Source organism: Vanellus vanellus, assembly GCF_965231255.1.
Source record: "Vanellus vanellus genome assembly, chromosome: 26".
Taxonomy (NCBI): Eukaryota; Metazoa; Chordata; class Aves; order Charadriiformes; family Charadriidae; genus Vanellus; species Vanellus vanellus.
The window spans coordinates 149,565-169,222 of NC_138931.1; the positions used below are offsets into that span (position 1 = coordinate 149,565).

Sequence of the window (19,658 nt, forward strand, 5' to 3'; positions counted from 1 at the left end):
GGGACGGCGGGCGCAGCTTTGGAGCAGTGACATCACCACATCTGGAAGGCGAGTAAGCGGAATGCACAAAACTGCACCCTTCAGAGTGTATATTGGATCTTATTTTCTATTGACACATTGTAGCTATTTTTCCCCCCAAATACTGCGGAGGTCGGTTTATTTACTGTGACATTACCTTTTAATACTACTGGCACGCATACACCCTTATTTAAAGTATTAGATAATTCAACACGCACTAGATGAACTTTTCACTGTAGCAGAAAATAATGGAGAAGTGACCTACATATTAATTTCTCTGTTATGGTCATGATTTCTATCAAATGCATTTTTTAAACATCAAATAATGTTTTTTAAATGTCTAAGTCAAATTACTGTAATGAATTACACATTTGAGAGCAACAAAGGGGTATCTATCATTTAATTACAGCACTTCTGAATTTAAAATAATTATTTGTGATTTTAATATAATCACTTTACTTTTAACACAAAGGTAAAGATTATTTTATCCATCTATGAGGCTCTTGGAGACTGTATTAATGGGAGTCATACAGGTATCACAGACAGAAAACAGCAGCATATAGTTATATTGACCAACAACATAAAGCCTTTATACATTTGGCTCTCCAAGAAACTCAAACCTTTCTGTTTTTAACCTGGACCTTAAAATCAACAGTCATGGGATATGTCTTTTCAATGCAGGCATTTCTTTTTTGTCTCATGAAATGCAATTCAGTTTTGACTGTATTATACATTATTTAAAAACTGCCATTTCCTTCTGACTGCTTGCACCCATCATCAAAATTGTTAGTATTTTACCCAGTTCATGATATTGTCACTTCTGTATTTTTCCTAGGGTTACTTCAATTTCTTTAGCCAGCCAGAACGTTGGTGCCAATACAAAAGCAGCCAAACGCTAATTAATTGTTTCTGCACACCAAGGGAAAAGATTGTAGAGGGAAAAGGGGCAATATATTTCTGCTTTAAAATCAGACAGGTTTCTTAAAGTATCTTGCTGGCACCTGCAGAGAACAATTTGTAGTGACACCACTGTTTACTGCAGCAGAAACGCTGCCTGGCTACTTCCAAAGTGCTTGCACAAAGATCATATGTTGTTCTGAAAGTCAGCTTCCACAGTGGCTCAGGAACTGGAACCTAGAAGGAGAACACGGCAGAAGATACTGCCACAACAGAATTTCATTTTGCTGGTTAATTTACTGACAGCCTGAAAACTGCTCACGGAAGGGTACGATACTTCGGTTACAGTACGAGAACGCCCGGCAAAACCTAAGCACAGTCCAAGAGCAGTGCTACAAAACGGTGTTGCCTGTCTTTATGATAAAACAATTCCTTACCATTTTTCAAGGGTGCTAATAACCTACTGCCAATTTTGAAACAGAATAGAGTTTACAGACTGATACTGTGTTGAAGAAATGAAGTTGGGTTTTACTGTTATGTACAGAATCCTCTTAGCCTTGCTTTACTTTCTTATCTAGAAATTAAGTTTATATCTCCATTAGCTTTTCTGAATACAGCACCACAGGCCTTGTAATTTAAGGCACCGGAAGTCACACAGCATAGAGCCACCCGAATTTTGAAGACTCAGGAACAGACGGGAGAAGAGATTAATTCATAGGGAGAATCCAACTCTGACAAGACAAGGCCAGACCTTGATAGTCTACATGGCAGAAACAGAACTGTTTGTACAGTACATCGTACAATAGCACCTCAAACTCCATTGGCTTCAAGTAATAAATAACTCGCTGCAAACATTTAACTTTTGCACTGAAAAACCTATTCTGTTAAAACATCAAGAGTTCCTCTTGCTGAAAACATAAATTTCTCACCTCCAGACACTAAACAAAGCCATTCAGAAAACATCCCAAGTTTGCTTTATCAACTGTCTCCACAACATTTCTTAAGATTTTATTTTTTCTTTTCTAAAAAGGGAAGTTCACATGAAACTTTACACAATACCAGTCCTTTAAGGCGATGGTGAAAAATGCCTGCTCCATAACGTGCACACAGCGGGCAAACTGAGCCAGAGGTTAGAAGAGATTAGAGAACTGCATGCAGCACACAGTCATTAGGACAAATACCAAAATATGATTCTTTAAATCAAATATATCCTGGGAGAGAACGCTCTTTGCTCATTTCTGCCAACTTCCAGTGCACACTATCCCAGCGCTGTCGCTGTGCAGAGCGGCGGAGAACCACACGAGCGGGCCAAGGCCGCACTTCTGCAGAGCCCCTTCAGACTTCCACGATGGAGCCACAGCTCCGCAGGGCCAAGACCGACGTACCCCGACAGCTCCCAAGCTGTTTCCCTGGGGAACGGCTCATGTTTTGGCAGTAAATTTTTACTCCGCAAACTAAAATGCATCAAAGTTGTCAGAAAGTTATAGGAATTACCTCACAAAGACGCCCGAGGGCAGAGCAGCCTCCAGCGCGCAGCTGAGGGGCGCAAGCCGGGTGCGCCGCCTCCCCGCGCTCAGCGGCACCGTTATTTCGGAATTCTGCATCACTTCCGTACCTTTCAGTCAGAAAACCCCGAGTCACTGTTCCAGGCGCGAGTTCGTTAAGCCCAAGAGGCGCATTTCCAACCTTACCGGTTATAACCGACTACCGCCAGAGCGCGATCGTGGGCCCGAGCCCTCCCGCCTGCTTGGCGGCGGTCGGAGCCGCCGGTAGCCGTGCCCCGGGCCACAGCCTCGCAGTCCCGGAGCGCGGAGGGCTCCTCGCAGCCCAGCGGGACGCTCTCTCAGCTCCCGCCGAGCGCCGTTTCCAATCAGCCCTCACCGAGCGCCGCCGCCCGCCTGCCCGCCCCGGCCCCGCACGCCCTGCCCGCATGGGGCCGGAGGTCGCCCCCAGCACTCGGCCCCGGGGAGGCGGCCGCCCCTCTCCGGCTGCCCTGGGAATCGCCCCGCCTCCCGCCGCCGCAGGCCCCCATCTCCGCGGCTCTTCCCGGCGGCGGCCGCCGCTCCCGCCCCGCCGCGCCGCGCTGTTCCCCGCGCGCGCCCCCGCCCGCCGCGGGCTGTTCCCCTCCCTCGCCCCCTCCCCCCGCCGCAGAGCTCCGGACCCAAGATGGCCGCCGTGTCAGTTTCGGGCTTCGCCGCCGTCCGGCCTTTGCCTCTCGGTTCCCGTCTCTCGCAGGCCTCGGTAAGTAGCGCTGGCGGGATCACCCCGGCTCGGGTGCCCGGTGCCGGGGGACTCGGGGACAGGCGGCTGGCGAGCTTGGTGGCCTGGGGAAGGGGAAGGCCCGCTGGGCGCTCCAGGCTCGCGGCCTGTTCCGGCCCCGCCGCCGCTTTGCGCCAGGCCCGGACCCGGCCGCCCGCTCCCCTGGGGCCCGCCGGGCCTACACCCCGGGGAGGCGGCGGCTGCGGCGGGGCGCGGATGAGGCAGGCGGTGCGGGCCGGGGGGTCGCGGGCTGAGCTCCCCTCCGTTTCTGGCGCGGGAGAGCGCGGCGGTGAGAGGCGGGCGCGGGCCCGGCCGAGCCGGTGCGAGGAGCCGGGCTGCGCTGCCCGTCTCCGGGCAGGTGAAGAGCGGTGTAGAGGCCGGCCGGCTGTCGGGGCTGCGGCCTGCGCCCCGTTTTTCCCGATCCCGCCGGTGCGGGTCCCTCGGCTGAGGCGGTGCGCCCTCGGGGCGCCGTGTGCGGGGTCGGCCCGGGGCAGGGATGGGGACGAGCGGTAGCAGGTGCAGGGGCCGGGGCCGCTCGTCACGCAGGGAGCGACCCGGCGGCGGGACCGTCCCACCGCCGCCCCGGCCGGGCCGGGCGGTTACGTAACGCCGTGCGCAGGGAGCTCCGCTGGGGACGGAGCCGCGTCCGCCGCCGGCCGGGATCCCCGGGAGCGCGGCTACGCCCCGCCGGGCGGGTGGGTCTTGGGGCCCGCGTCTGCCTTGGCGGCTGTTGTTGGCGGGCTGATCTGCTCCGGGCGAGCGCTGCACCCGTTTCGGTCTGCACGGTGGTTCTGGCTCTCCGGTACGGGCTGTGCGGAGCTGTACCGCTGTCTGATGTCTGTATGCAAATGCGTTCTGTGTGTTGATAAAGTCTTCGGTACTTACTAGAAAGCAGAATGGGAGAACCGTGTTGACGTTTAGCTCGTGACTAAAACTTCCCTTGCAGAAAATCGTTATTCTTTGTAATAAACAGTTTATAAACCCTTGACGGTTAGCATACTTCTGCAGTAGAACTTCAGCACAACATACTGTTATCACGCTTAGAAAAAGTCTTTGTGAAAGACAATTAAAGGCTGTGAAGTAGAGCCTCATACCTTTCTATCTGCATATTTAATTAGCAGTGTCATAAGCATTCCTTCTTCATTGTGTACGGTCACCTGTTACTTTGTCCTCAAGTGTTTTCAGTGTGCCTCATCTATACTGAAGTTTATAATATTGTATTCTTCTTTTCTATGGTCTCTGAAAGTGGAACATTTAATTACAATCTCCAGCTGTGTTTCTGACTTTTTTTCTTGATGGAACAACTGTCATGGCTTTTCTTGGCAGGAGGGAAACAGACCTATGATTACGCTCCTGGAAGCGCTCTGAAAGTTTCTTGCCGTTTGCTCAAGATTCTTGGCTATTCCTACTGCTTTCTATTGAAGTTTCAGGCAGTATCTTCCATGAGCAAAAATGAAGAGAGTTGCTGCTTTTTTAGCATCTTTGTTGTGGGTTCCCCCCCAGTATTTAGGTTGTGCTCAGCAACGATATAAAACTTGGTATAGAATTTGTACTGACTTATGGATTGAAATAAAGAATGCACACTCTTTTCTCTAGGTTATATGGAGTTATTTCAGTGTTAAAGCATGCTTTATTAGTAGTGAAGATAAAACCTTAAGTATTAATTCAGTGTTTCAGAATTGTAATAGTGGATTAAAACTCTGCTATGTGTTTAATGAATTAATGTTGGCTGCTATTTTTTTTCTTTTTTTTTTTTCTTTTTTTTTTAACTGTTCTTTGGAAATGTGTCTCTTGTTTTCTTCCAGGCTTAATGTTACAGTTCTTCTGATTGTGAGTGCGCAGACCAGAAGTTAAGGTGAGATACGCTGAAGTCTTTATACCTTTGTGGAATAACTTTCTCTAAAGCTGTTATGGTATTTATTGCAAAGAATGAAGAAATTTCAAATTGTTTTGCTTTCCTCTTTTCAGTGTGAAAACAAATAATGTTTGAGAAAGGAGGAGTAATTCAGAACAGAAAACGTGTATGCTATGGTTAGCTGCTTCCCGTCATTCGAGAATCTGTTTTCTCATCGTGTGAAACTTGTTCAGCATCGGGATAAAGGATAACGACTCTATGGATATACAGAATTCTTCACCATGGTAAAACTCGCCAACCCGCTGTATACAGAGTGGATTTTGGAGGCAATCAAAAAGGTAAAGAAGCAAAAACAGCGTCCTTCAGAGGAGAGGATATGCAATGCAGTGTCATCTTCGCACGGTTTGGACCGCAAAACTGTTCTGGAACAGTTAGAGTTGAGTGTTAAAGATGGAACTATTTTAAAAGTCTCCAACAAGGGTCTCAACTCCTACAAGGATCCTGATAATCCTGGGAGAATAGCACTTCCAAAGCCTCGGAACCATGGCAAGTTGGATGGTAAACCAAATGTGGACTGGAATAAACTTATCAAACGGGCAATTGAGGGCTTGGCTGAGTCTAGTGGCTCATCCTTGAAGAACATCGAGCGCTTTCTGAAAGGTCAGAAAGATGTGTCTGCATTATTTGGAGGTAGCGCTGCCTCCATTTTTCACCAGCAATTACGATTAGCTGTCAAACGTGCTGTTGGCCATGGTAGGCTCCTTAAAGATGGACCTCTGTACCAACTCAACACTAAAGCAACCACAAATGCTGATGGGAAGGAGAGTTTTGAGTCTCTTTCCTGTCTCCCGCCAGTGTGTCTCCTTCCCCATGAAAAGGATAAGGTAAGATCCAGTTTGTATGAGCTTTTTCTTGTGATTGATGAAGTGTGTCAATACAGAGTTGCATTTTGAGGCCAATGATTTGTTTAATTGGCATCTTGTAAGTTGGAAATGACTAATATGCATTTAGGATCCTACTGTGTCCAAATTCTGAAGCATGATCAGAGGAAATGTAATAAATCGTAATTTGTACTTTGGACCTGAAAACTGCAAATGAAATATTGTGGGGAATTTACCTCAACACTTCTGTGCATTGGAATTGAATGTATGTTAAGAGGCTTTAGTTATGTTAGCAAAACATAGCAAGTAAGCCTCCTCACTTGAAGGTGAGGTGGATTTGCAAAGCAAACTTGAGATCGTCTCTTATTTTCACATGTTTATTTGACTGCCAGTTCGGCTTCTTGTTTGAATACAGATAACAGTGAAACGCTGATTAGCAATTGCCACCTAATGCTGTCGTAGAAGCTTGCTTTATTCACAGCGAAGAAATCGCTTTCTGTCCCAGAACAGCTTTGTTATGGAATAAGAAGAAAAGGTATATGGGATATAGCAGTTGAAAAGAAGAGTGAAATCAGGATGTAGAGAGCATGGAAATGCTGGAATGAACAGTCACGGACTTCTGTTCCCTTTTGTGTGCTACCCCCCACCCTTCTTAAATATAATTCATTGTACAAACTGAAGTATTTTTCTATTCTTTTCTCATATTTTTATGCTTTTTTTCCCCCTCCTTTCTTCCATCCTTCTGCATGCCTAAGGTCTTTGACCCTCCACTCCAACCACAAGATGAAGTTGTTGGAGTGAAATTCATAGCCAGTTGGTATCTTTCCTGTCCTTGTGCTACTGTGGAAGCAAAGTAAAACAGAAGTCTGTCTTTGTTTACTGAAGACCAATTTGCCAGTAATTCATATCTTTGCACTACTAGTCTCCAGGACTTCTAGAATGTGGAAATTGTTTTTTTCTGTACATATAGACTGGTATATTTTTCAGCAGTGTTGGAAATTTTTTGTTGTTGTAAATACGCTCTTCAGGGATGAGTTCTTTGAGTGTGTGCTGTTCATGTGTTTTCAAGTCAGCTTGACTCTGGTGAGAGGGCTGCTTTGTGATCTGTTAGGGTTTGAAGATTTAAAACTCCTGTAGGAGTCATCTTCCTAAAAAAAAAAAAAAAAAGTCTGTGCCGATTTATCACCACTAAAGTTTCTCTGAAGTTCTGATTTAACTGTGGCTCTACTGTGGATGCGGTACTTAACTAGTCAGTGTTGTGTTGTGGGCTGGTGGAACGTAGGAAGTATTACTATGCTGAAAACTACAGTAGCTTCCTCTGTCCTTTTTTCAAGTGTTCTGTCTACAAATGTTTCCTATGTAGTTCTCCAACTCTATCTGTAATGAAATCAGTATAGCTGTAAAATGGTATGAAAACTGGATGTAAACAAGCCTGGCACATGAGGCAGCTGGATTGAGTGGTAGTAACAGTGGAAAATATTAGCTGTAATTAGCATATTATTATTAACACAGTATGTTTTGCAGCCTATTCGGTCGTCTTGTAATGTGCCAAAACTCAGGACCAGCTTGATATTCTTTCAGATGAAGCGTTCCGTGGGATTTTCTTAAAATGAGATATATGAGAGTGGTAAATGATAATATGGGCTACTATAAATACTGAATTTGGCCTCGGGTTTGTTTTTTGTCACTGGAAAATATGTGTATCAAGTTCTTGTGTGTACATAAATATAAACACGCACACATATATGTATGTGTGTTTTGGGCAGTTAGATATGCTCCCTATTTCCTTTTCACCTGTTCAAGTCTGAGCAGCTTGAACACTAAAAGGATTGTTAGTTGCATCAGAATGCGTGGTAGCTATAGCAGAAATTCTGTGGGGTGTTTTTTTTTTTTTTTTTTGGTATGTTTTAAACTAATATCCTAGATTTCTGCTCTTCATGTACCATGTCTCTGTTGCATAACCCATGCTGAGTTTCATACTAGTTTCTTAAGTAGTTTTGAAGGTATGATATTAAAACATTTATGTAGATTCATGTAGATTAGTGGAATTCCGGTATCTAAAGGGGCTTAAATTGAAAGATTTAGGTTAGATACTACGAAGAAGTTCTTTCCTGAGGACAGTGAGCCCCTGGCCCAAGTTGCCTAGAGAAGCTGTGGCTGCCCCATCCCTGGAGGTGTTCAAGGCCAGGTTGGACCGGGCTGGGAGCAACCTGGGCTGGTGGGAGGTGTCCCTGCCCAGGGCGGGGGGGGGGGACTGGGTGGTATTTAAGGTCCCTTGCAGCTCTAAGCATTCTATGATTCTGCCAGCATTAATGGCAAGTCAGTGGAAAGTGAAAGATCAGTTTCTACTCTACAAGATTTTTAAGACAGTTTGCTTTTTGGTTGTTTTTTTTTTTATTATTTTTTTTTTTATTTTTTTTTTTTTTAGTGAAGACACTATGTGATAATCTTTCTCTCTACTGTTTTGTGTTAAATCTCAAGCAGTTATGCAGGTGGAAAAGGCTTACTATGCTGTAGTATTTTTTTTTTTAACTTACTGGGTACTTGAGAGTGGTGAAGGATTTGGGTTTTATTTGTTTGTTAGTTTTTTCCTTTTTTTCTTTGATGGAATTATTCAGTACAGAAGAGCCTTGGCAACAACATGAACAAAAGCTCAGCCTCCCAAACCTCAGAAATCCTAATGACCTGTCTCTTGTTTGCTGTTGTTAGTCTTTTGTCCTTGTGCTGTTTGGTCTTTAACATCCATTTAAGAGCTCTCCATGTATCCTGTGGTCCAAAGTTACGAATCTTAAAGATGTAATATTTCTTCCTTTCATTTATTCAAATGTAGCTTCCACTCAGCTACAAGTGCTTACCTGTCTGTTTGATAGTAGTGTCACTTTGTTTAGATGCCTAGAAGTGGACATTCAATTCTGTATATATTCCTGCATATTATAAAACTGAGTACCTTGCAGGAGGTCTGTGAAAGTTGAGGCTTAATTTTTTTTTTTTTTTTTTTTCAAACAAAACAAACATGAAGCAGCACTACAGCAGCTTTGTTTAGTAAGTATTGTTTGCTTTTTTTCAGATCTCATTTTTTATCTCAGTGTTCTGTGAATGCTATATTCTAGCGTTCAAGGGCAAAAAACCTGGCAAGTTATCATGGTTTACCAGGTAATAATGACATGCTGCTGACATTATGGTTTTGAAATCCCTGGCCTAAAAACACTACTTGGATGAAAACAAGCAAACAGGAAAAAAAACCTGCTGATGGGCAGAGCTCAGTGCTGAAATTTGCTTATCTGTTAGTGACAGTGCTTGACAAAAGAAGAGTTGTCTTTTAATTTCAGTTTTAAGCGCCATGTGTGCCTTCGCTCGTGTGTAGGCTTTAGGCAGTGGCCTTTTATTTCTTTCCAGTTTCCTGTAGTTTAGAAGCTAAAATGGGGATTGCAGTTAAGAGTTATTTTTGCATTTCTTGTCATGTTTTGGACTAAATGCTGGACTTTACTTTGGTGTTGTTTCTACGATAGGTGACAGACTGGTAAGATTCACAATACCTACCCCTGTTGTGGAAAGAAAGAAGGTGGGGGTGGTGGCAAATTGTTGCAATACCTAAAAGTAAAGGGAATTCATACTGAAATTCTAATGAAAGAGAGGATGGTTGAGTTGCTGCCTCTTGGGTAAATATCAGGCAAGCACTATCCCTTCAATGTAGCTGGAAGTGAGGAAGTGTATATGTCGGGCCTCCCACATTAGGTCAGCCGAAGAGGTGATAAGCGTGGAGCAAAGAACGTTCGGCGCCGAGTCCACCATCCATCAGTGAAATCTGTAGGCAATGAGCAATACTGTGCAAGCTACTCTCTAAGTAATCCCACTGTTAAAGTGCAATTTCTACACTAACACACTGATTTAATATGCATGAAAGATTTCTTTAAAGTATAACTGTCACTTCTGTTTCATGTGTAATGAGTATACTTGCAGACTGAAACAGGATTTTTACTTTTTAAAGTATTTTTTCTTGAGGAAGAATTGCTGTATGCTGATATTGGTTCAGAGGAACAGTTTTTTCTTTTGAAACTTCCTACTAATTATTATTTTAAAGAATGTTTTTTCTGAGGTGGAACAAAAATTCTTTGGTGCTGCTTTGGAAACCATAACTTATCTTTAAATGTATGCTTTAGGTAGCTGGGGCAAACTTTTTTGTCATCTTTATAAAAGCTAAACAGAATAAACAATGCTAGTGTTTTAACATCTAGTGGCTGTTGAGTTGTCTTTGGGAATAGAAAGGCTTGACACAAGTATGCAGAAAAAACTTAGAGAGTATCTTGATGATATTTTCTGGGATATTTCACCACCACTTGATTGGGTTTTTAGTTTTAGGTTTTGCAGTGGGTGGGTTTTTTTTGTTCGTGATTGGGGGTGGGTGCTGTACAGACGATTCAGAAAGTTAATTTTATTTGTACTGACACCTTGCGTCTCTGCCAGAGGTTACCACAGCCATTGCAAAGATAAAGCATGTGGTGTGGTGTTCCTCAACTCCTGTAGTTTGTAGTCTTGTTTATTACTATTAAATAAAATTGTTGGTTTAAGTTAATGTTCTGTGTTGTGAAATGCAGCTGCTGCTGGAGGGAGAGAATCCCTGATAAAGGGACAGAGAGGGCAGCACGGGGCGTAGCCTCTTTAATCCTGTCTGTTGTGAACTGGCGCATCATCAGAGGCTTTGGTTGCATGCTGTTGAGTTGGCCGTGCAGCCCGCTGTACCTTTGTTTTATCCTTACCACTAATACCTTTATTTCTTTGCTTACTTCTTGTCACAAAAGGCGGGTTGTATTTGTCAGACAAGAAAGACTGATTTCTCTGTCTTACAGGCACTTAGTTTGACATAGCCTATTTATGCATTTGAAGCCTGAAAAATAACGAGTATCTGATGCTTATGTGTGGCTATCAAACGCATATTATATATTTAATTGTGAGATTTTTTTTATGCAGTTGTATGCTGCATCTTTAGAATGCTGGGGGAAAGGATTGCAGATTGCAATACTGTAAGAGTCTGTTCTGATCAGAAATTTTGAAATAGGTAACTTTGCGCTCCCCCCCTCCTTGTTTTGTTGAAACAGGAGAGCTCACCAAAACTATGTTGGTCTGGAAAGCCCTGGCTTGTCTTCCTGGACAGTTCTCATTGGTACTGCAGCCTTTATTTGTAGGGCTATGGCACCTAGTAGTTCAAGTCATACTGTGTTGGCACTGTACAAAAGCATAACTGAAAAGCATCTACTTCAGAAAATTGACATTTAGTGTGAAATAGGACAATACTAATGAGATGGAGAGCACAAGGCAATACTATCTATGTGACAAATAAAGGTCGTTGTATATTATCAGTGTGCTGAAAATTTTAATCATCTTTTAGGCATTACAAAACAAATGCATCCATGGTTTTGAGATTACAAAAAACTGTGATTGTGTATTATGGCAGTACTTACTACAGGGTATATCTTCCTTTGGAATCATTTAGCATGATTTTAAAATTGTGTAGTATGATGGTCAAACAAGAAGGAGGAACCCAGCCAACAGCTTGAATACTAGCTTTAGTCAAAAACCAATGAAGATGTGGGAGATCAGAATATAGTACTTGTATGTAAGTTCAGGCAAACTGTGTTACCTTATTAATGCAGCAATATTTGATAAATGCTAAAGCTGTTATCCCCAGAATGCTAAAGTGTATGGCCTCACTACCCTGCATGTTCTGTTTATCCGTTCACTGTCAACAAAAATAATAATAACACATTTAACAAATAGGAATTAAATTTACCGTTTATGTGGTTTATGCATGATTTTTTTTGCAGTATGACTACAATTATACAAGTACTGTTTAATAGTTAATATAGTATTACTACAATGCAAGAATTACTGCACTGCTACAAGGCTCCTTCACTACAGTAATAATTAGTGCCGTTTCCTGGTTCATTGTTGGGAGGAACTAAGCTATAGTAAGATGCAGGTCTTAAGGCTGGCAACTAGATAAAGACAGCTGGCTCTGCTTTTGTTTTGTTGACACTTGTTACAGAACACAGGTTAAAAGGCTGTAAGAATTTTTGTAAAATTGTTATTTTTAAAAAAAAATAATATGTTAACACATCAGCTAACTGAAGGAGTCATTGAAACAATTGATGTACATGTTGGATGTTTCCAGAGCATTTGAAATTTGATCTTAGGACAATAGTAGAACTGTTTCTTCCACAATTAAAAGGAAAACACAGATGTTTATTAATTGATCTCCGTTTGCACTCTCCGTGAAACTGTCTTTTATGTCAGTTAAAGCTGGATATGGTTGTAGCAACCTTTAAGTAAATATCTTAATATTGTCCACAGTACAGCTGAGAGTATAAAAACAAAATTCTGAAAGTGCTTCCTGAAAAAAAAATGAGAGAAACTTCTATGGCTGAAAAATAGGAGGAATTCCCCATGCTGATGTCTCCCATGTGTTCCTTATATCACGTCTGTTTCCTAGTTTTGTGTTGCTATTTATATCTGTTGGTACTTATCAGTCACTTTAACTGTGGGTTGTTGTACATGCAGCACCCTTCAGGCCTTCCTTCTTGCAAACAGTAGTTCTAGATCCCAGTGTGCGCTCGTGTTTATCACATGGAACCAAATTTCTTGTATCTTTTTAGAAAGTTCATATGCTTTGGAGGCATCGTAGATGTTTTGAAGGCCTTTAAGAATACAATAGCTATTGCTATATTGTGCCTGTTTTAGGTTAATAACTGTTAATTCCATGTCTTAAAGCAAAGGACTGTCCCATTACTGGTAAGGAAGTTATTTGTGGATTGGTTTGTTTTGGGTGGAGTACATAAATGATCTGCAACCAGAGCATTGTAATTACATTTTGAGAGCTCACCCTTGTTCTCCAAGGGCGCTCCTCAAGCTTTGGCTCCCAGCTGGAGGAGGATTAGGATTCACTCTCTTCCAGCTGGTTCTGTGGAAGAGAAGGCTGTAGTTCTGTCTGAAAAAAAATCATGGTTGATAACAGATGGCCTCCATCTGCACTCGGTGTAACTCTGGAAACTCAAATGCTAAAAAATTACTTTGAACTTGATTCACTCAGTGAACTGGTGAAGTAGGTCTTAGTAATAGAGCAAATGTAAGCATGTCAGAGATGTTACTGCCATGGACAGCTATGAATAGATGCTGTGAGATGGTGCATTTAGGGTGAAATGGTGCGGAATGGTACCAAGAGGATCTATGGCAGTATTTGGAGTGATGGTAACTTGAAGGCAAAGTTTGTGACTGTGGGAAGACGTCAGATGTTGTGATGAGTACCTGCGTCAATGGGGGAGTGCTGTGGAGGAAGTGTTTTTAATGGCATTCTCTGACCCGGTGTCAGCAGAAGCTGAGTATAGGATACCTGGTTAAAAAGGAGGAGACTAGTCCAATATGTTGGCTGGGTCCCTGTTGTTAGTCTTTTCTGTCCTGCAGATTGTTGACAGATATGGAATGACAAATCTCTAAAGTTTGTTAATAAAGGAAACTTATTTACTACAGAGGTTTAAAGTATAGTCAGACAGGGAGGAGGGTGGATGATGGAGAACATTGCTAAGTAAACAACAGCCGGTTCCAGTGCTAGCTGTGTTATGTGGCAAGGGAAGAAAGAGCAGAGAGAATGAGGGCGGATAATTCTGTCCCTGCCCTTCCTCTAGTTGCTCAGCAATTTTATCTTAAGTCATAGTGGTGGTGGGAAAAACAGTTAAAAAGGTATAAATATTAAATAAAGTAATGTCATTTGAGTTGAAAGATAGGTTCCGTGTTCTTAAAATAAGTATAAATATGCAATCAACAGAAGATCTGGTAAACAAATCCTATGTGTGACAGACTGCTGAGTCCTTTAACCTCTTGTGCTCTGTGGAGTAGGTGGATATATTTTATTCCTAATTGCCTTGTTAAAGGTTTTCAAACTAAATTTATCCTAATGAGTTTTGATAAGTCATGTTAGTCTTCCTTCCACCTATTTAGGTTTTCTCTTTATTTGTTGTGTAAATCTGACTTAATTTTTCTGTCCTCAGCAATGTTTTCTGACTATGTGAACACCTCTCCTTGGAACAGCTACTAATACTGCTTCAGACGTTGGGTGAGAAATTGTAGCTCATTGCTTGTTGTCCAAGGGTCTGGCAGTCCTTCCATTGTTACTGCTATTGTGGTAAATCTGGACTTGTAGTGAGATTGAAAAGAAAGGAGGGAGAAGGGTGTCCAAAAAGCATGAGCCTCGCATCGCAAACCGAATCCCATTGATAACATATTTGATTGTTTTAAGTTACTTTTGAAGACCAGTTAATCAGTCTGTGGACCCATGCATGAGTGATGAATTCTAGGTTGAAAATACTGAATCTCCCAAGCGTGTTTCTATGAAGACCTATGGATTACTAAAACTTTTCATTATCAATACCTCTGTCAGTTCACTGTATTTCTGAAAATTAAATAGAACAAAGTATGGATCTTTGTCCACAGCTAAATACCTGCACAAGCGTTATTAAAAATATGAGGATGGAGCTCTTCCTTTTCTGGATTCTTTGCTTTTAAATCTTTATCAGCAAGTTGAGTCACCATTCTGTCTCTGCTTATCCATATGTAAAATGAAAATTATGTCAAAACTAAAGGCATTCTGATTTATAAAGAAAATCACTGTTTCTATGGATTTCTCTGCATTTCTATTAAACTGTCCCATCTGATCTTAAAAGTCCAGAAAACTGGTGATGGATACAGCTTTTGGGGGCATGGGGGGGTGTAGGTTTGACTTAATTTAAAATTCTTCAACAATGTACAGCCTCTCCCAGGCGTTGGGTTTCTCCTCAGGCTTTGAGACTCAATGTGGAATATTTAGTAGGGAGGTGTTTGGAGTGGAGTGCTGCATCTCTGAGCTTGTCTGGACTCGTAGTGAATTCCTTGAAGGTGTGTGTGGAAGGAAAGAAAGTAATTCTGCTGCTCAGTGTTACAATGACTAAGCCTCAGAAGCTGCTAATCATTAAGATGCAGGCCAAATCTTTGGAGCAATCTCAGGAAAAAGTAGATGCACTTGCTATATGCTGCTACCATTTTTTTTTTTTTTAATACACATTCATAAAAATACAGCAACTGACTGCCTTACTTCCGCACAGACTTCACCTGGCTTTGCAAATTCACGGTACCTTTGTATGGGCAGTCTCTCAGCAGCAGAGCTCTTTGGAGAAGGTTTTCTCTGCGGCTGTTTGGGTTTTTGCTGCCTGTGCTCTTTAAGGCTGCTCATGTGGGAGTGATCTGTGCTTGTGCAGACTGCTCGAGGTGCGGGGAAGGAGAATAGCACTGAGTGAGGACTGTGGGTCAAGAACATGAGATTTATATCTTACTGTCAAGAGTGTTGTATTGAGCAGCAGATTTCCATAGTGAAGAATTATATGCAGAGTGTTTATTTTCTTTTTTCTCCAATCTCGTGTTCAGGGTGGCAGAGCTTCAAAAAATGAGTAGGATTTGGTCCCATAGTTGCACTTGTGTGGCTATCCTGAGTTAAAATACATATAGCAGCCTTCTATCAGATATTTTTAATGTGCACTAAGTTCTTATTCACAGTTCCGTTTGTGCCTTCTCTGTTATCATGTTTATGTGGGCCCCTGCATTGTGTTAAATATTTTTGTTCATTCATGTTTGTTTTCGAACTTAAGTATTTTCCCTTCTATTAGGGAAGCAGCTAATGTTGAAGTAAAGTGGAGTACAGTATCTAAAGATGGAATAATTACCTATATGCACAGAAATTACTTAAGTATTTACAAAAACCTCTTCTCCAAAGTAATTCGTTATTTCTAGAAATCAAAGTCAATACTGAAGTTTCTTATTTTTTGTGAAAACCAAAGTATCATGGAATGCAAACTGTTTCTAGTGAGAGGAGTTAAGATTTTAGTTTGCTGTTGATTGGAGGGGTGTGTTCTGCTTTTGCAGCTGTGGAAGTCTATGACTACTTAGAAATATTTTTTCCATCTAAAACTGAGTGTTATAATCATGTGTTGCTCTTAAGACGAAGTCCTTTGTTTTCTTGAAAATTAGGAAGTTGGGACAAAGTATAGGAGAGAGCTTACAGGATATAGCTTTGGGTAAAGAAAGCTTCAGTGACTCAAACTGCCAGGTTCCTGAATCAGTGTCAAATGAAGAGAGTTTCTTTATACTGCAAATAAAGAAATTTGAGCCTCCCTTCCCCCTGCCCAGTTTGCAGGCAGGAAGTCTTGGCATGTGATTCTGATTGTGACGTACAGATCTTGAATTGTTTTAATCCTCTGATTAGAGGACTTGTTAGCTCTGGGAAGGTTATTTAACGATTGACTGTCTAAATATTTCCAGTTGACATTCTGTAAAGTTCTTATCATGTACATGCCTAATAGTAAGGTGGTTTCTTCAGTTTGAATGTCAGCCCCCAGTAGAATCCACATTGCTTTTTTTTGTAGGTTTCCAGATGTCATAACCACGGCATAGAATTCAGCCTGTATATAATGCACTAATAACTAAGCTATCAACCTTCACACTTCACTTTACTCTTGTAGCAGCATTTCAGGTGTTCTCACTGTTGTAATAGTCCTTCCTCAAACAGCAGCACTTACTTTGAATGTCCTTTGATTTTCCTTTTTAAATGACCCTTTTATGTTTCTCTTTGGAAGAGGTATGTATTTCATGCTTTTCACTTCTTCTGTATACTTTTTTATCTTTTTTTCCCCTTACATTTGTTCTAGTGTAGCCTCGTGTTTTAAGCCATCATTCTGCCATATAAATATGCTTCTTTCTTGCAAGTGAGACTCAAATAAGTGAATCGGAGACAATATCCATTGACACAAGCGGACATACATACATGTGTTATTGTAGTAGTTTTTCATGTGTCTGTTGAAATATATGTAGCGTCGTTTCCTTGAGCACAAAGAGTATTTTAAGGAATTTCTGGTTTTGCTCTTCATATTTTTTTTTCTTCACAATACTGTCTGGAGAAATCGTTAAGAGTTGTGATTTGGTAACTCAGAAGAAGGCAGCTGAGTTGCTCACCAGCTTGAAAAAGCTGAGCCCATTGCTGGCACAAGTTGATTTTACTGAATAGTGTTTCCCAAATTATGCTGTTTTCCCTATATACAAACACAACAAAAAATTACTTGTAAAATTACTTTGGTAATATAAAATTCATTAGTTCTGATTTTATTGAAATACAGAACTGAAACAATTTTCTTCCCCAGCCACTGATCCAAAAGGCACAGAATCCAAGCTTTGTGATGCGCTGCTCACTGAAACATGTTTCTTCATGTTTTAAATCATTTTCTTCACGTGGTGTATGTTGTACTTCCCCTCTGGCTTTTCTGGTTCATCTACTCTTTCCACTAGCTTCAGTGTTTGAGGCAGACCTTTGCAACAGCATGGGCTGTTTGAAGTGAGGACTAATGCTTTGTCACTTTGTTTGAAAACAGACACAGAATAAAATGTTACCTAGCATGAATTCTCAGAAGCCATCTATCAGTGCTCCTGGATGATCACTTCCTAGCTAAAAAATGTTGTGTAGTGGGGATGGTTCTGTAAATACTAGTTGTGTAGGTTCTCTCTCTGGAGGACTCATGTTCAGGAGGTCCTAAAAAGCAAAGCAAAAAAAAAAAAAAAAATAATGGTGTGAGTGTATGTGTTTCTTTTACACTAGCTTTAATTTTACACCTACTCGACTGCAAACACAATGACTGCTGCAAGCATGTATGATGGTGGGGCAAAGATAGTCCTGGTATCTAGTGAGCCTCTGACAGTGTTAAAATGTCTGCGCGTTCAGGTTATTGATGGTGACCTCTGTGACAGTGTGGGCTACAGGGCTGGCTGTGAGTTTTGGGGAGTTTCCCACCTCACTTTTTCTGAATTGAGAAGACTACAAAGCAGATGGATTGGCCAAAACTGAGGTTTTAAGATTATATCTCCCCCCCTCCTTTTTCAATAGGCACTTCTCCATAGTTGCCTTTAGGGGGGCGCACAGTCTGTGAATCTGTAGAGCACGTTTGGTTTCCAGACATCCTTTGTATAGTAACAACATGTGCTAGGAGGCTGGCAGGCTGTAAGACACTGTCAGTCCAATTTGTTCTGGCTCCCTTCCTCGCTGAATCTGGTGACATCACACAGATAGATGTGCTTGCGAGAAAAACAGCAGAAGGAGTTGAATGTCTGCCAAAAAATTTGCAGTATGAAACTGAGCTGGCTGCTTCCAGTCTTGTTTTCACGAATCTTTCATTGTGTGCTTGCGTTTTTTACTTGCCAGGATGTTCTTTGCTGAACAAACACAGCAGCAGTGAAATCTCTCCATACTTAGCATAACGCAGTCTCATACAGAAGCTTTGGAGGAATAGCCTGATCTCCACATTCAGAATTATTCAATTTAATAAATTATTCTAAAACATTTTGAATTCTGATATATTCTTATTCTTTATTCCCCCAAACTGTAGCTGATTTGTTTTTTAGGTGTGGTTGAGTGTTTGCAGTTTGTCAGAAGTGGTAAATACAGGAAGCACTGAAGCTGTAAAGGATAGTCTTTGATCTGGTTGTTCCAAAGATAGACAGTGTTTACATGTGGACATCCAAATTTGAAGGACTATGGGGATGAACAGGGTGTGCGCAAATACTGGCTAGAAGAGATAAGAGAGACTATCTTAGACTGTTGACGGTAGAGAGGTTCTGTAAAATTCTCCTTGATTAAGTTGCTCATGAACTTCCTGCAGAAGATACATGAAATAGTTTACTTCCCTGAAAAGTTGCATGAATGTTCCAGCTTTGCTTTCACAAGGTTGCTTTCACAAATGATATAGGATAGCCACTGTTAAATGAGGCCAGCTGTGTTTGGGGAAATTTTTTTCAGTGCAATGGTATATACTTTCTGTTCCTCCCGTTTGCAGAAAAGTATTTATATTCAAGAAAAATAATACATTGCAAGACAGTTAATGAAATTCACTGTGAAGCTTTGCTAGTCAGTAACATATAGAAAACTAAGAGATAGGGAGAACTGTAACAAATATAATTGTTCATGTCTTCTAATGTTTCATGAGGAATATGCAGCTATTATAGTCATATAAGCATTCTGTAACTCCCTCAGTCACATAGCTGGAGAGCGTATGTAATCACATGAAGCTATCATTGAATCTGAACAATTCAGATGTGAACTGCTAATACGATAAATTCCCCGTAACTTGTGTACAGGTCTGCAGGGGCTGTAGTTGTGCTGTTTTTTTTAATCTAAGAATAAGGTATATTGCACTACAGCTAGTGAAACAGTGGTAGAAGACTCCTTGATGCAATATTGTGTGGCAGTCATGGTAATATCATTAAAGTTTAGTTACTTGATTACTTGAGTGAACTTTATTTGTAAGTTATCTTTTCCTACAAATCAGGTTTGTTCTGGCTGGTGTCCTACGCTGTGCTGCAGCTGCAGGAGGGTTTGGAGGTGAAGTCAGATAGAAGTGTGTGCAAGGTGAATAGAAGCATAGTTTAGTGCAGTTTAACGATATTAAGTGATTTGCAAATACCAATGCAGTGTGGACATGCACAAAAGAAATGCATGCAAGTGAAAGTGCGTGAACTATGAAAGTGATTTTGTGGCTTTTTCTTGCTGAAGCAGGATGGCAGTCTGGTGGAATACATCAGGCACAAGCTTCCTTTGGTATACTTGGTTTTCAGTGCTCACTGCTCTTTAGTGCCATGGTGTTGTTACATTATAATCAAATTCTAAAACACTTCAGTAAAATGATCAG

General features: G+C 41.6%; 1 protein-coding gene across 1 annotated transcript in view; it reads left to right on the forward strand.

The window, feature by feature from the left end:
* The first annotated feature begins 3,117 nt into the window (after positions 1–3,117).
* KAT6A (lysine acetyltransferase 6A) overlaps positions 3,118–19,658 on the forward strand; it is a 51,046-nt gene continuing 34,505 nt past the window's right edge. Inside the window, exons 1-3 of the mRNA XM_082495667.1 lie at positions 3,118–3,156; positions 4,980–5,029; positions 5,143–5,913. Of these exons, the coding sequence (XP_082351793.1) occupies positions 5,311–5,913 (603 nt within the window). The 5' untranslated portion in view covers positions 3,118–3,156; positions 4,980–5,029; positions 5,143–5,310. The remainder of the gene's footprint in view (positions 3,157–4,979; positions 5,030–5,142; positions 5,914–19,658) is intronic.